This window comes from Megascapheus bottae, chromosome 2 (genome assembly GCF_031878675.1).
Source record: "Megascapheus bottae isolate mThoBot1 chromosome 2, mThoBot2.hap1, whole genome shotgun sequence".
In the NCBI taxonomy this organism is placed as follows: Eukaryota; Metazoa; Chordata; class Mammalia; order Rodentia; family Geomyidae; genus Megascapheus; species Megascapheus bottae.
In genome coordinates this window covers 18063162-18079947 of record NC_143510.1, presented here as the reverse complement: position 1 = coordinate 18079947, position 16786 = coordinate 18063162, and the positions used below count along the sequence as shown (strand labels likewise).

At 46.8% G+C, this 16786-nt stretch overlaps 1 protein-coding gene across 1 annotated transcript in view; it reads left to right on the top strand.

The window, feature by feature from the left end:
* The window catches only part of Colq (collagen like tail subunit of asymmetric acetylcholinesterase), a 67319-nt gene extending 61074 nt beyond the window's left edge, over window positions 1-6245 (top strand). Inside the window, exons 14-17 of the mRNA XM_090321846.1 lie at window positions 384-503; window positions 985-1105; window positions 3082-3184; window positions 4753-6245. Of these exons, the coding sequence (XP_090177972.1) occupies window positions 384-503; window positions 985-1105; window positions 3082-3184; window positions 4753-4822 (414 nt within the window). The 3' untranslated portion in view covers window positions 4823-6245. The remainder of the gene's footprint in view (window positions 1-383; window positions 504-984; window positions 1106-3081; window positions 3185-4752) is intronic.
* Window positions 6246-16786: the final 10541 nt, after the last annotated feature.

Below are 16786 nucleotides of genomic sequence, written 5' to 3'. Positions count from 1 at the left end.
ATCACATGGATGAATGCACGTGACTCCACTCATTGGGATGTTTCTATCTAGCCAGTGCCCGGACTTCTCACTGACATAAATAATAGAAGAATGAACACATTCAAATACATTTCCTTTTCTCAAATTTCTCAATTTAAACGACATCACCTTTTAAGTCTTGGGACTACCTGAAATGTTTGAACACATTAAATCATGGTGGATATTGAGTTTCAAACTCAGATACCAGGGTTTGGTCAGAGAAGGTATGGCAATCTCTATCCTATTGTCCCGTGCACTCCTTTCCCACTGCCCCCAGCCCTAGCCTAGGAACTTTTCCTTCCTCCAGCTCTCCCTGCCCCTGGAGAATTGTTTTCTGGGATCCTCACCAATGTTTCCTCTGGCAGATTTTTGTGGTCAACAACCAGGAGGAGCTTGAGCGGCTGACCACCCAAAATGCCATTGCCTTCCGCAGAGACCAGAGAGCTCTATACTTCAAGGACAGCCTTGGCTGGCTTCCCATCCAGGTATCCTGATGCAGACCCTTAGGATATCTGTCTCACAGGCCCTCACCCAACAGAGAGGCACACCCATTAAAGGAAAGGAAGAAGGCTGGGCACAATGAAGCACATATAGAATCCCAGCTATTTGGGAGGCAGACATCGGAGAACCAAAGTTGGAGGCTGACCCAGGCAAAATGTATGAAATCCTATCTGAAAAACAAAGTAGAAAGGACTAACAATTTGCTTCAAGAATTAGAATACCTCCTAATCACATGCTCCTCTCAAACCAAGGTCCCAGACCAAGCCCTGTGATCCGGAATGTTGACTTACCTGGATGCAGCAGTCTGCTGACTGCAGAGCTCTGGGTGTGGATTACAGACAAAGCATACCCTTCCCAGGAATGCCTGGGTCCAGAGCCTCTGTCCTCAGAGACAATGGCCTCCTTGTTCTTCAGCTGCCTGGATATTGCCACCACCCGGTTAATGGCGTGTGTTTCTTTGGCCAGTTGACTCCTTTCTACCCTGTGGATTACACCGTAGACCAGCACGGTACCTGTGGGGACGGGCTTCTGCAGCCTGGGGAGGAGTGTGACGACGGAAACCACTATACGGGTGATGACTGCATCAGTGAGTAGGGCCCTGTCTGGGAGGACCCCACGGGGTAGGCTGGCACAAGCCCAGGACACCAGCTATGGGGACTGGGACCGGTCTAAGGCCAGAGAGATTGTCCTGGCTGTATGGGAACCTTCCTCCAAATTGCAAGCCACATGTGGATGATTCTGCCACCCAAGCACATCAGGGAGGTGGGGGACAAGGTCTGACCCCCCGACAGGCCCTTGTCTTCCTTGCCCCAGGCTGTCTCTTGTCTCCCATTCCACTCCTTAGCACAACCCAGATTCCAGACTCAAAAGGTGAAGGCGTGGTCAGCCTCCACTTGGAATGCAAGAGTGAAAGGCAAAAGGAAGAGGCCACCGCCCCTTCCCGGGCAGGCTCTCCTCCCGCAGGCACCACTGTGCTTGAGGAGACTGCCACGGCTGCCTCTAGGCTGGTGGGAGCGCGCCGTGGCAGTATTAATTTTTTTAATCAAATGACCAAAGCAAGGATGAGATAGAAAACAGTTTTCAGTGGAAACAGTTTGGATGCAGACTCTGATGGCCTCCATGCTACTTAGTGAACCAAGGTGAGCCATATTGAGCCATATGGTGCTCTCAGCGAGCCTTACTTTCCTAGACTGTGAAATGGGTACCACAGGGCGGTTGCTCAAGTATTTAGAGATGTTTTAAGCTGCCTTGTATGCTGGTATCTGGATGCAGTAAAGGTTTAGCATGCAGTCAGTGAATCCATCCATCACTTGGTTTTCTCAGGGGTCAAGACTGAGTGTGTGTAGCTGCAGAGACTGAAGTGGCACCCAGAGGTGGCCACAGGAGAGATGATACTCGTCTCTCAGTATGGCTACACTGACCTTTGACAACTCCCAAAGTGCAGCCCCTAATGTGCTGGCTTTGCCTGGAGTCCATTCTGCTCTGAGCTCTCAAAGGCCCTGTAAAAGTGAGGGCCAGGCCCAACCCTGGTAGCTCATGATTATAATCTTAGTTACTCAGGAGGCTGAGATCTGAGGGTCATGGTTCAAAGCCAACCCAGGCAAGAAAGTCCCTAAATCTCTTATCTCCAATTAACCACAAATTAAAAAAAAAAAAAAAAAGGCTGGAAGTAGAGCTGTGGCTCAAGTGATGAAGTGGTGCTAGACTTGAACATAAAAGCTTAAGGCTGGGGCTGGGAGTTTGGCCTAGTGTAGAGTGCTTGTCTAGCATGCACGAAGACCTGGGTTCAATTCCTCAGTACTGTATACATAGAAAAAAAAAGCCAGAAGTGGTGCTGAGGCTCAAGTAGTAGAGCTCTAGCCTTGAGAAAGTCTAAGGACAGTGCTCAGGCCCTGAGCTCAAGTCCAGGACTGGCAAAAAAAAAAAAAAGCTTAAGGCTAGCCCTCAGGCCTTCAGTTCAAGCCCCAGCACTGGCACAAAAAAAAAAGTGAGGTGTCATCCCAGCATTCAGAGGGCAGAGTTCAAGGCTAGTCTTAGTTACATAGGGAGCCAATGTCTTAAAAAAAAAAAAAAGAATTTAAATGAAAGCATAGATGAAAATGTAGGTGGGTGCCCTACTCCTGTGTGAGAATACAGGCTTTGCGAAGGCTCCTGTGGCTCCCCTGAGAAACAAACTGGGCTTGGTAATGTCTCTCTGCTGGCAGGTGAGGATCGACGTGTACCCTTACTGGGTCCTGACACCCCAATTTCCCACCCTTACTTCATGGGAAACCCACAGCAGGCCTTGAGCAGGAGGCAGTTTTGCAGATGACTTAAAGACTGATCGTCTCCAGCCAGCAGATGGCAAGGATGGCTGGAGCCTTGGGCTCCTTTATCCTGGTCCATGAGCTGTTGGCTGTGGATGTGGGGTCTTCAGGACCTGGCCCTGTGAATCTGAGCCAGTGGAGGTCGGGTCTAGGTGGGTGCAGTGCTCTGGCTCACACTCTCCTAACAGGCTGAGGCATGTTATGCCTAGTCTTGCCTTGCCCCTCCTCAGGGCTATGCTTCCTTATGTCCCCTCAGACTGCCACCGGGCCTACTGTGGAGATGGTTTCCGGCACCAGGGCGTGGAGGACTGTGACAGCTCTGACTTTGGCTATCTGACGTGCGAGACGTATCTCCCTGGGTAGGGAAGGCATCTCCCCCCTCCCCCTTTCCACCCTTTGCTCCTCCCCCTCCCCTTCACAAGTATTCCCAGGTGCCTCTCATGATCCTGGTATGACTAGACCATGAGCTACAGCACATGGGCCCTGCTCCCTAGCATTCTCTGTCCAGTGGGAAGCCAGGTAGTAACCACGTAATCCCTGTGTGGCTTCAGTCAGAGTGGCCTTCACACCCTTGAGGTTGTCCTGGGACAGACACTGCCACCAGCTCTGTCCTGAGCCCAGAGGGGAGTGGCAGTGTGTGAGTCAGTTGGTCATCCCTTGTGATTACCATGGCCACATCAGTGTCCTGGGCTGCAGCCTGGAAAGACCAGGGGAAAGTGATGGTGTCAGGGTATGTCAAGACTCCATGTGTCTATGCAACCTAGGTCCCAGGATCCCCTGCCCACCTGGGGCAGGCCTGGGGCCCAAGTGAGATCCAACCAGCATTCACTTCTAATCTTGCTGGCTCTCCAAGAAGATATGCCCTTCAAGGACTCCTCTCATGGATGTTCTCTAGCTCGGGACAAGTGTGCTCATGTCCTCTCCTCCATGTTGACCTCTTTCAGGCTACCTGAGAGCCACTGGCCCCAAGAGGTATGGATTCCATATCCAGCACATGGCCTGGACATGGCTACATTGGCACCTGGTTTCCACTCATTATTGTTAGGAAAATGAAAGAGAAAGGAAATCCTCATACAGCCCGTGTCGTAGAATGTTCTGGGGAAGACATGAGGCCGCTTGCTCCCACCAATCCATGCCCAACCTCATCAGCAGATTCCTTAGACCCCTCGATCCCTCTTGAGCCTAACCTCCAGTGCTTCTGCTTCCAGGCCTTTAAGCAGCACCAGGGAGCAGCCTCTATGCCGGTCCCTTTCTTGAGCCCATTCTGCTCTCTCACAGTCAGCATGCTCATTCAGGCTGGAGGATTACATGTCATGCAAACCCCCAGCCTGGTTCGGATCATTCAGGACCCGAAATAACATTCCTCCCAGCAGAACCTGCCAGACAGCTGGGGTTCCTGGCTGGGCTACTCAATGGCTCCATGGAAACAACTGAGCATAAATCATCTGATATGGGGCGGAGGCTCTGTAGCAGCAACCTGTAGTCACTCCCTAGACCCTGTGTAAACACTGTCTCAGTATTATCATCTGGGTTTGCAGAGAGAACTATACTCCATTAGACATGGCTATACACATTTAAATCATTAGAATTTTAAATGACCATCTTTCTAGAACTCAATAGCCATACCTGGCCAGGGCATCTTTTTTGGCTTGCACTGATACAGAACACCAGCATCAGGACCAAAGGTTCCCACAGCACTGGAGTCTTCAGACCTTGAGAAGGGGGTTGATTATTATTAGAGGCGTGTTCCCAGCAGGGCTAGCAATTCCTTCCACCCAAATCCCGCCACTAGGGCCCGCTGGAGGAAAGCCCCAGACCTGCCTCAACTCTCCCAATCCCTGTGCTGCAAATGAAAACCCTCAGCCTTGATAAGGTGGCGGCAGCACCCGCCCTGTGTCTCCCTGACCTCTGCCTCTGCCTCTCTCAGGTCATATGGAGACCTGCAGTGCACTCAGTACTGCTCCATCGACTCCACACCCTGCCGCTACTTCACCTGAGGGCGCGACCAGCAGACGGGCTGCAGCCCTCCTAACTGGCAGCAGCTCCTCCACCCCTCATCAAGCCAGCCTGGTGCTCTCCCGGCCCCATGGTCACCCACCGCCAAGTGACACAAAACAAGGATGAGTTCCTGCTGCTAAGATACACTTGGGACGACTCAGTCCACCTGGAAGAATTTAGGACCACTGCATCCTGTCTTAATCCAAAGTACTAGAAACCTGCCACATGCCCACCCTGAAACCTGCTCCCCATCTCTACCATCCAGCCAAACTGCTGGCTACAATGCCCCCTCTCCCATTTGGAATATTCCCAGCCCCAGGCTGTGGACTTGGCTTAGCACTGTTAGACCAACGGAAAACAAGTGAGCCGTTGTAGTTTGTTCTCATCTCGTTTGGGGAGTCTGGGTTCCAGGCTTCCCTGCTCCTGGGACCTCCGTGCCTGCAGGCATTCTCACCTAGGGCAGCCAGTGATCACATCTGCCGAGGCCTGTCCACCACAAAGCAGGGAGGCCTGCACATGGTCCGCAGCTTGGAACCAGCTGAGGACGCTTTCTCTGGCCAGAGCCAGGCCCAGCTTCAAGTGACTGTGGCTCATCTAGGAAGAGACCCAACTGTGAAAAAAGTACTGAGGAAGCTACAAGACCCTGCTCATGCCTGAACAGAGGGCTGAGGCATAGCTGGGTTGCTTGGCACGTGAAGAGTAGAGCAGCAGCTCTCCTCTTCCTGATGGTTCTTGTATTCAAATCCCTGGTGCCATCATGACCTCATGGCTCTCTTTGCACTTCGACCTCTGTCTCACACATACCCTGCAATGTCCATTTCTTGCTCAGGAGACTTACAAGCCCACACCTGAGCCAGCGTTGCTGTTTCCTTGTCTTTAGAAATTAGAATCCTGGCTTTTCCATCTAGGACTCCATTGCTGAGGTTAGCCTTGGCAGAGACTGTCTCCTGGGCTTCATCTCCTTGCCCCCTGCTGACTCCCAGGAGTGCCCTGGACCCCCTTTCCTGTCTGTGGTCATGTCTGTGTGCCTGAGCCCTTCCTCTCCTACAGGCTCCTTGGCCCTGAACAGTGAGGTACTGCCTTTTATCACCATCTTTCTTGAGTGAAACATGGCTTTGCTTTGGAAAGACATCTCCAGGGGCTTCTCCTTGTTACCAGATGGCTACAGTGCAAAGATGTTCAATGAGCCGGAGTCATGGAATCCAGGAGGCAGATGCTTCCGGCCTGGCAGATCACCTGGCATGGTCTGCAGGCGAACATTCTCTGCCAAGGTGACATGAGCCCCCAGGGTTGTGTCTCTGGAGGCTGTCACTTTGGTCAGTTGGTTCTTGTCCTGGGAAGATGTCCCCTTCACGCTGCTTCCATGACCATAGCAGGGCTTCTGGATGGGGAATTAAGAAATAAAGGCAGTTCCTTGCTGTGACTCACCTTCCTTGAGAAGGCGAGGCTGGTGTCTTGTCTTTGCTAGATGAAGTGAGGAGACTGTGTTAGTCTGCTCCGTGGTCTCTGGGGAGGGGGCAGAAGGTAGACACATTTTGTCTGCATCAGGGTTCAAGGCAGGTAACTGAGACTGAGAGTGGCAATGGGACTTGCCCAGGGTCACAACTAGGATAAGAATGTATTACTGCCCAGAGACCTGCATGAGAAGGCTGCTGTCCTGAGTCCCCTACCTTGGGCCTCCTGTGGCCCTCCCCACATGGCTGCGAGTCTGTGGACTGAGATGAAACGTCCATGGACACTCACACACCTCCTCTTCCTATAGCATGTCCTCCTGGTCCCCAGAGACCACAGTTCTAGACCTGCTCCAAGGGCCTGGGCAGGCCTCTCCCCACCTCCATCCTCCTGAGTGTGACCTGCACATTCCATGACACAGAAGGGATTACAGATGGCACTGGGACATGCAGGCTGGAGGCACCAAGGATGCACACGGGACCCCCCTCTGTGTGGGATGGAGCAGGGTATGAAGGCGAGCGAGAAACTGGGCCTGGCCTCTTGGGCTTCCATATGCAACTGTAGTATGCGAATGCTCATAGATACACCTGTTCTTCTGGTCTTCGTGGAATAGCTGTGGAGGTAACATGATGGAACATCCGTGGAACTAATAGTTTCTTAGTTTGATGATGATGTGAATGTGTGTCGTGTAGCATTTGAGTGTCTGCTCATCTGTAGACTCAGAGAATTAAGAGTGTGTCTGGCTCCTGCTATGCCAAGGGAGGGTCCCAAAAGGCTAAAGACATGAAGGGATTCTAAGCTATAAGCTTAATGAATACACAATAATTATTGTATAATAGATAATATTACCAATGATAACAGTAACCCTGCCCCTCTGGTACTGTGAAATGGAAAACAGAGAGCAGGGAAGATGGGGTCCCGCCCACCACTTCAGCCCTGTCTTGGAACTCCATGATGCACAGATGGAAAAACCCTACCTGTAAGTAGTCCAGACTTCCACAGGATAAAATCAGGAGCTCAGCTGTGCTGCTCGAGTGCTCTGCAGAATGATCTCTGGCCAGCAGGAAAACTCATGGCCTCAGTGCAGAGAGAGGAATAGTTAATGGAAAGGGCAAGTACCTGAGTTCAAACTCAGCACATCGTTTTTCATAATCTAAATTTCCTCTTAAAGAGACTTTAGACAGGAGCTGATGTATAACATGCCTTCCAAGTCTGACGGCTTGTGAGTGTGGCCTCTGTCCTCTAGGTCTGACGGGGCTCTCTTAAGGAATGCTGAGAGCTTTCCTCAGCTGCTCCTGATCAGGGCTGTTACATGGGTTGGCCATGTAAAAATCTGAGACTTTTCCAGTCCAGTTAATAAGGATATGAGGCTTTGCCTCACAGTGGTATTTATCAGCTCTCAAAAGTCCAGTGGTAAGCTGAGCACCGATGGCTTATGCCTATAATCCTAGCTACTCAGGAGGCTAAGATCTGAGGATAATGGTTCAAATCCAGCCTAAGCAGGGAATTGTGCTTCAGGTAAGAGGACAAGAGAAGCAAACTCCATACTACATAGAGGGAAGCCCCAAGCAAGGAGCTATTGGCTTGCATTTGGCGCCCTCTGCAGGAACTACCAATAGAAACACTTCACCTCTGCGAATGCTATTCATCTGGACAGGAAAATACCAGAGTGGGGAGGAGCCTGGGAAATGATTACCCAGTGTTCTCAGCCCTAGAGGAGAAATGGGGTGTGTGGATAAAGTAGATTGATTGTGTTAATAACCCAGCTCATCTCCCAGTGTCCATTACCTTCTTAGTGGACATAATCAAGTCTCCCAGTGGAGGCTGAGCTGAACTTTCCTTGGCCAAGGACCCCTCCTTAGCAATTATAGTCAGAGCATTTGCTGTTTCCTTTCTCACCCTTGGAGTTCAACCTTGCAGTAGGGTGAGACATGGAGCAAGTGTTGAGCTGGTTGATGTGAGTTGCAAAGCCACAACCAGTTCTTCTACACCTAAGTGCCAGGCATGTAAGTCCTAGTCCTAATCACAGACTTGGGAGCAAAATAACTGCTTATTAAGCCACTGAGAGGGGGGCTGATTGGTTACATAAACCGTTATAATGGCTGGAAACAGTTGACTGAAGACTCCCTTAGATGATGGATACACATGTCACAACTTTCTCACTGAGGTGGTTAGAAGACTCCTCTACACATAGTCTACTCAGCCATGAAAATCACACAGTACAGGTGTTCAGTACATGGTGCCCCATCGATACGCACAAAGCAGTTTGTGTTATCAATTAAAAAGTAGAAATTAAAGAGTCATGAAGTTCATAACAAAAGGAATACTAGGGAGAATTAAAAAGAACATAATCAGGGCTGGGAGTTTGGCCTAGTGCTAGAGTGCTTGCCTAGCATGCACAAAGACCCGGGTTCCATTCCTCAGTACCACATACATAGAAAAAAAGCCAGAAGTGGTGCTGAGGCTCAAGTAGTAGAGCTCCAGCCTTGAGAAAGTCCAAGGACAGTGCTCAGGCCCTGAGCTAATCGCTTGCCAAGACCACAAAAAAATCCTTGCTCAACATCCTGAAGTACTTCCTGTAGGTTTTTCTTCTATTCGTTTCATTAGCTTTAGGTCTTTTAAGTATTTGGTCCATTTTGAGTTGGTATTTGCAATTAGTGATACATAACAGGGATCTAGCTTCATTTTTCTGAAGGTGAATATATAATTTTTAATGCCATCATTTATTGAAAACTGTCCTTTTTCAATGCATGAGCACTTATGTCAAAAATTGGCTGCCCACTGATATGTTGGTTTACTTCTATGTACATTGGTCAGTGTTTATTTTTTTAATGCCAGTACCATGCTGTTTTGATTACTGTAGCTTTGAAATAGATTTTGAAGTCAAGTAGCACAATGCATCCTGCTCTATTATTTTTGCTCAAAATGGTTTTAGCAATTGTGTTGTGTGTATGTGTGTGTTTCTATATGAATTTCAGAATTTTTTCTAGCTCTGTGAAGAATGCTGTTGATACTTTTTCTTGCATTGAATCTAAAAATTGCTTTGGATGGTATGGACATTTTAGTGTTCATGTTCCCAATCCATGTAAGTAAAAGGTGCCCAGGAGCTAGAGATCACACCTGTAGTCCTAACTACTCAGGAGACGGAGATCTGAGGATACCGGTTCCAAGCCAGGCCGTGCAGGCAAATCCATGAGACTCTTATCCTCAAATCAGCAGAAAAGCCAGAAGCAAAGATATGGCTCTTGTGGTAGAGCACTATCCATGTGGGAAAAGCCTAGAGAAAGGGCAAGGCCCTGAGTTCAAACCCCTGGTATTGGCGAGGGTGGGGGCATGGGTGGGGGAAAGACAGTGTGAGTGAATTTTTTTGGGGGGGGGGATCATGGGGTTTGAATTCTGAGCCTGGGCACCACCTCTGAGCTGTTCAGCTCAAGGCCACCCCCTATTCCTTGAGCCACAGCGCCACTTCCTGTTTTCTAGTGGTTAATTGGAGCTGAGTCTCATGGTCTTTAGTGCCCGCGCAATCCCTTTTGGCTTTTGGTGGTAATTGGAGATAAGACTTGTTTCAGACTGGAAAGTGAGTCCAGGCAGGAAGCCTGGGCTGGCTGAGATCTTTGATCCTTAGATCTCAGCCTCCTGAGCAGCTAGGAGGACAGATATGAGCCATGAGAGCCTGGCAATTGCTAGAAATTTTACTATTACAAAAGCTTTTTAGGCAGCAGTAGCTCACACCTGCAATCCTAGCTCCTCAGGAGGCTGAGATCTGAGGATTGGGGTTCAAAGCCAGCCTGGGCACAAAAGTCTATCATGAGACTCCTATCTCCAATTAACCATCAGAAAACCAGAAGTGGTGCTGTGGTTCAACATGGTAGAGCACTAGCCTTGAACTGAAGGGCTTAGTGATAGCACCTAAACCCAGAATTGAAGCCCCACAATCGGGGGGAAAAAATGTTTTTTGTTTTGATTTGGTTTTCTAGTCCTGGGGCCTTGTGTCCTTAAGAGATCAGGCTAGTTTTTTTTATTTTGTTTTTATTTTTATTTTTGTGGGTCATGGGGCTTGAACTCAGCCTGGGCGCTGTCCCTGAGCTCTTCAGCTCAAGGCTAATGCCCTACCCTCGAGCCAAGCCCCACTTCCTGTTTTCTAGAGGTTAATTGGAGATAAGAGGCTCCTTTTGTGCCCAGGCTGGCTTTGAGATCCTCAGATCTCAGCCTCCTGAGTAGCTAGGATTACAGGTGTGAGCCACCTCACCCCGCCAAGTTTTCTAGTTTTGTAGTAGTTTCTTATCTTTCTTTTAGTCTTCCTTGGTGGGTACGTGCTTTACTCTAGTAGTATGTTTTGATTCTTTTAGTATTTTTAGTTTCTTACAAACTTTTATTCTGTGTTTACCACAAAGCCTAAAACAGATCTTTTTCTTATAACAAACTATTTGACATGATAGGCACTAATATAAGGATAAATAAAAAAATAAATGAACAAAACAAATATGAAAAATATTTCTAGTTGCATTTCATTTTCCCTACAATTTGATTTTTATAGCCCATTTTTATATCTGTTTTTTTTTTTTTTTGCCAGTCCTGGGCCTAGAACTCAGGGCCTAAGTATTGTCGTTGGGCTTTCTCAAGGCTACATGTAGCTCTACTACTTGAGTACCACTTCTGATTTTTTCTATGTATGTGGTACCGAAGAATCGAACGTGGTCTTTGTACAAGCTAGGCAAGCACTCTCTTTATTATGTATTGCTTAACATATTCATGTCGTTGTTCTAGCTTTTTTAAGTTACATAAGATAAATCATCTATGTAGCAGGTTTACAATAGTAAAGCATTCTATGTTTGTAAAATTATTGTTACCAGTAAGAAATGCTTTCTTTAGCATTTTTAAAAATAGAACATGTCTAGTGGAGTGATATTCTCCTAGCTTTATGTTTGGGAAAGTGTTTGATTATATACAGGAACACACACATACACACAAATGTCTGTATATATGTGTATATATAATATATATTATACAGATACACATATATAGGAATTACTAGGATTTAAACTAAGGGCTTTATACAGATTAGACAGCCATACCTCCATTTCTAAAGGAAAGCTTTGCTGGTACTATATTCTTGGTTGATAATTCTATTTCAAGGGTGTGCAAATCTCATGTTGCTGTTTCATCTTCTGTTGACCTGTAAGATATGCTTTGAGCCAATGGAAGAAAGCTTACTTTGAGAAACTTTTATCTTCCACCTGTGAGAGCTGGATTATAAGATTTCTTAAGACCTGGTTGATGTCTTAGTACTTGGTTGAGTTACATTTCATTGGTGACCTTTGACATACCAGTCCCTGGATATTTGTATCCTTCTCTAGGTTTGGAAAGTTTTCTATTATTCTGTTTTTGTTTTTGCTGTTGATGGGGCTTGAACTCTGGGCCTGGGCATTGTCCCTTAGCTCTTCGGTTCAAGACTAGCACTGTACCACTTGAGCCACAGCATCACTTCTGGTTTTCTGGACATAAGAGTTTCAAAGACTTTTTGTTCCCCGGCTGGCTTTGAACCATGGTCCTCAGATCTCAATCTCCTGAGTACCTAGGATTACAGGCATGAGCCACCAGTGCCTGACTATGCTTGCTTGCTTGCTTGCTTGCTTGCTTCTTTTTCTTTCTCTTTCTTTGTCAGTTGTGGGGCTTGAACTCTGGGCCTGGTGTTGTCCCTGAGCTCTTCAGCTCAAGGCTACCACCCTACCCCTTGAACCACAGTGCCACTTCTGGTTTTCTAGTGGTTAATTGAAGATAAGAGTTTCAGGGACTTTTTGTGCCCTGGATAGCTTTCAAGTCTTAGGAAGACTTAAATAATAGACTTGTATGTCTTTCCAGAGATACCATGTGAGCTGCTTATTTTCCATTAGTCATACTCACTGCACTCTTTTTCCTGGTACTGATCCTAGGGTTTGAAGTCAGGACCTTGGCTTGAGTTCAAGAGGTAGAGCTCTTGAGCCCCACAATTCCACTTTGGGTTTCTTGGTGGTTAACTGGACATCAGAGTCTGATGAACTTTCCTGCCTGGACTGGCTTTGACACAAACCACCAGAGCCTGGCACTTCCACTATTCTTGCACTCAATGGTGTCCACATCCATATTGGTGTATTATCACTGAGGGGGCGCTCCAAACTGACTTGTCCTAAATCGTCTACCAGTGTATCGTTCAGGGCTAGGGTAGACCCTGTTGCTTTGTGTGGTTATTGGCCTGTAGATTCTGCCTGGCTTTGGGCAGGGTCATGATTGTTGGGCAAGCCCAAGTCTTCTGTGTCACCCATATGTCCCCCAAAGCTACCCAATGTGTGATAACCTGAACTCAGTCCACTGTATTAGGACTGAGGCTGTTCTCTGGGCTACCTATAGCTGAGGTAGACTCATGATCCAAGAACACTTCCGATTAGATATAGGTGTTAGTAGCTAGAGTAGAGGGATGACAGACGAGGGCCACTATCATGGGAGCTGCTCTATCCCTGCCTTACCCCTAGCAAATGTGTTCTTGTACCACGCTGTGCTGCCCAAAGTGTGGTGGTGTTGGTGAAGGCAGACCCCTGGCCACTCAGGCTTGATGCTAAATTGGATTGTGCTTTAGTCTCACATTATCAGGTACACTGAGGCCATACTCAGGGCAGAAGTGATACATGCCAAAAGAGCTGTGTGCTTCATGGAGGTGCAGGCCTCTGTTTGGTGCCAGGGCAGTGCTGAGGCCCCATCTATGAGACTGGCCTGGTGGCAGCTCTGCTGACCAAGCTTAAGATGGGTGGCGAGTCTCACAGCCATTGGGAGCCCTGCCCGTTCTTAGGAAGTGAGAAGTGCTCCACAGACCTATTCCTAAGGCTAGGAGTGATGAAGTCCATCTGTCAGTCTAACCCACAGGCACACAGGTCTCCTCCAGCTGATGCCATAACTGGTCTAGGTCTGTGAACCTTGGAGTCTTCAGTTTCTACAGGTGCTGTCTGGCTATGGGGGACCTGGGACTGGGCTCTGAGATAAAAGTCCTCTGCTACCTTTCATTCTACTCCCCATTCTGCCACCTAAGATTGAGGGTGTAACACAAGGTCTAGCTCTCAATCAGCTGATGAATTGGTCTCACTGTAGGGGTTGTGGGGCTTTGCCTAGCAGTGGGTTTCACTGCAGTGGCCTAACTGGGTTTCAAAGCTGTCTTAATTCTCTTTATCTTCCTTTAGCCAAGAAAGAGCCCCTCTCTCCCCTGGGTTGCTTGGAATTCAGTTACTCAGCAGGCAATTCTTTCCTTCCTGCCTTCTCCACTGTTTTTTGTTTTTACCAGTCCTGGGGCTTGAACTCAGGGCCTGAGCACTGTTCTTGGCTTTCTCTAGGCTAGTGCTCTACCACGTGAGCAACAGCACCACTTCCAACTTTTCTATGTATGTGGTACCAAGGAATTGAATGGAGGTCTTTGTGCATGCCAGGCAGCACTCGATCTACCACTAGGCCAAACTCCCAGCCTTTTTGCTTTGTCATACAAAAGCAGGTGGCATTTCACTAGGATACGTAGCTCTTGGGAAGGTGCTCTGGTGGACTAATTCACCTGGGTGTCTGTGAGGGGAGACTGCCAAAGGATCTTAGCTGCCACTTTGCTCCACTCCCTTAAACTTCATACCTTTTAAAACTGAAATTCATCCTATAGTTTTTGTTTTCCGGGAATTAACTCAGGGCCTTTGGCCCCTTATGCAAGCACTCTAGCTCTTGAGCTATTCCTGCCCACCTTCAGTTTGAAAGGCCATGCTTTAAAACGCTAGGAGGAAGGTTGAGTTTGTCCTAGTGGTAGAATGCTTACCCAGCATGCACGAAGACCTGGCTTTGATTCTATAGAAAAGAGCCAGAATGGTGCTGTGGCCACTTATCCCTGAGATTTTTGTTGTTTCTCTGGGTGCTTTAATTGCTTCTTTAGGTTATTTACATGAGTTTCTTCTTTTTAAAATGGGTTCTTAGGGAGATAAACTTATCCCTTAGGACTGCTTTTGCTGTGTCCCAGAGGCTCCTTTGTGATGTATTTTTATTTTCATTGCATTGTAGGAATGTTGCAATTTCTTTAATTTGTTCTGTACTATTCAGTAGTGTGCTATTCAGCTTCATGTGTTTGAGTGGTTTCTACATTGTACTACATTTACATTGTACTATATTATTCAAAACTAGGCTGATTTCACTATGGTCAGAATGCAAAGGATTATGTAAGTCTTGTATCTGTTTAGGTTCTTTGTGTGGACTACTACATGATCTATTTGGGGGGAATATTCTGTGGGCTGCAGAGAAAAATGTATAGTGTTTTACTGTTGGGTGGATATCTGCTAAGCCCAGTTGGGCTGTGGTGTCATTTCACTCAGCAGTGTCCTTGCTTGCTTGATCTGTCCTTTGGTGAACGTGGTGTATTAAAGTCTCCCACTAGGATTGCATTTCAGTCTATCTTGTCCTGTAGCTCTAAGTATTTGCTTGACATAATTAGGAAGAGCAAAGAATTCTTGAGAGAATCCTCTATTGCTTAGATTTCAAGTAAGGAAAATGACATTAAGTATATTGAAAAAATGACATTAAGCATATTGCTGATCTTCATTTTTACTTAAATATATATATATAGTGATCTTTTAAGAGAAACAATTTCAAAAACTATACAGAGCAAACATTTTACATCAATGTAAACATGCATATCTACTTCATAATCAGGAAAAACGAACTTTTAGGCACAAGATTTCTTAAAAAATCATTAAAGAATGAGACAATAACCTAAGACACACATGAGGAACAAAAACACATCAGAGTTGGAGGTGTGGCTCAGATGGTAGAGCCAGCCAATGAATAAAAGCATCAGATACCAACTTTGAGTCCCAGTCATAGACAAAAAACAAAAAACACAACCAAACACAAAAACACATTTCATAGACTTCAATTGGCCTTGTCATTCAACCTACTGTTTCAGAAAACCATCCCTTGCCAAATGAAAATATCCAGCTGGCTGTACCTAATATATATCCATAAGACAGATAAATATTTCTTTCAACAAAGTGTAATAAATACATCATTCTCTCACACACAGTACTGAATCAGCCTCTAAAATAGGGACTTAGAATTTTCAAGTTTTCCTACTGCCAAAGTGCGTGCACACACGCGTACGCACACACACACACACATACACACACAACACACACACACAATTCTGCTACAGAAATGAGTGGCATTATTACAAATGGCTAGTTTGTGATAGGTATCCCCAAATGATGCAGGTTTGAAATAAGGCTCACTAAGGCTTCTCTGACAAATCAGCTCGATCTTCCCTTCTTGCCTAATGGCCCATGGCACAGCAGAACTCTTCAAACAAAGGAAAAGCAATGGATGATTGTTAGGGACTTCAGCATGGGTATTGTTAGTTCTGGACACCTGGAATATTCTATGTCTATCCTCTACACTTTACTGCCTCCCCCCCAACAGGCTACAATGGATGTCTAGTTCTGTGCTGACAGTGCTTTCTTTTAAGGGGCCCATTCCAACAGAGCTGAGCAAGAGGAAGGTCATTTTGGACACACAGGGCCCTGGTTATGGGGTAAAACCAACGGGAGAGTTCATGAAGCCTTTAGAACCTCAGAAATGAGATTGGAAGTGCAGGAAGCAGCGCAGGAGAAGTCTGTGAGGCCACATTCGGAGTTTTCAAGTCAAAGAGGAATGGGGGTAGAACCACCAAAACCTTTGGGGAGAGAACAAAATTTTACCAGAGCCATGGTAGACAATAACACCATGCATGTGGGGTAGGACAGATGATGAGAAAGTGGGCAGATGTTCAGAGAGCTTGCTTAGTGCAAGGATTTCCTACAGAAACAAACATCTGACTCAACATGCCAAAATCCATAGTTCTGTCTACATAATTAAAGGCTTTAGAGAAAAAAAAAAAAAGGTAAAAGAAGGGGCTGGGGCTTAAAGACATTTTTAGTTCAAGTTCCTGGACCCTGCCCCAGTGAGCAAGTTAAAATCAATAAAATAATTTTCACATTTAGTAACAATTCAAATCTCCTATCCTGACTTTCACCTCCCTGAGCTGTCCCTAGAAGAATTCTACAGCAATTATCAGTTCACTATAAATAAGTTCCTACTTGTCCGCTCATAGAGCCCACCCAGTGGGCTGGGACCCCAATCACAAGGTATTGGCACATATTGATCACCTGCACTGGGGCAGAATAACTAAAGCATGCTGCTGGCAAATGGTTCTTTGCCAGACCTCCAGCTCACTGCAGTTACAATGCGGACAGAGTATGGACCAATTGGACAGCTCTATGGAAATCCCCCATCATGGACCATCTGCTTCCTTCCTAGGTCCAGACCACTTCCATTAGCTCAGGAGGGAGCAGCCACATAAATGGAGGAAGAAAATTCACTGTCTTGATGCCCACTAACTAAAGCCGACAGAGGTTTCCTTGGACATGTTCATTCACATAGAGAGATGGGCTGCTGCATACAGATCACAGGACGATGTGACACACTGA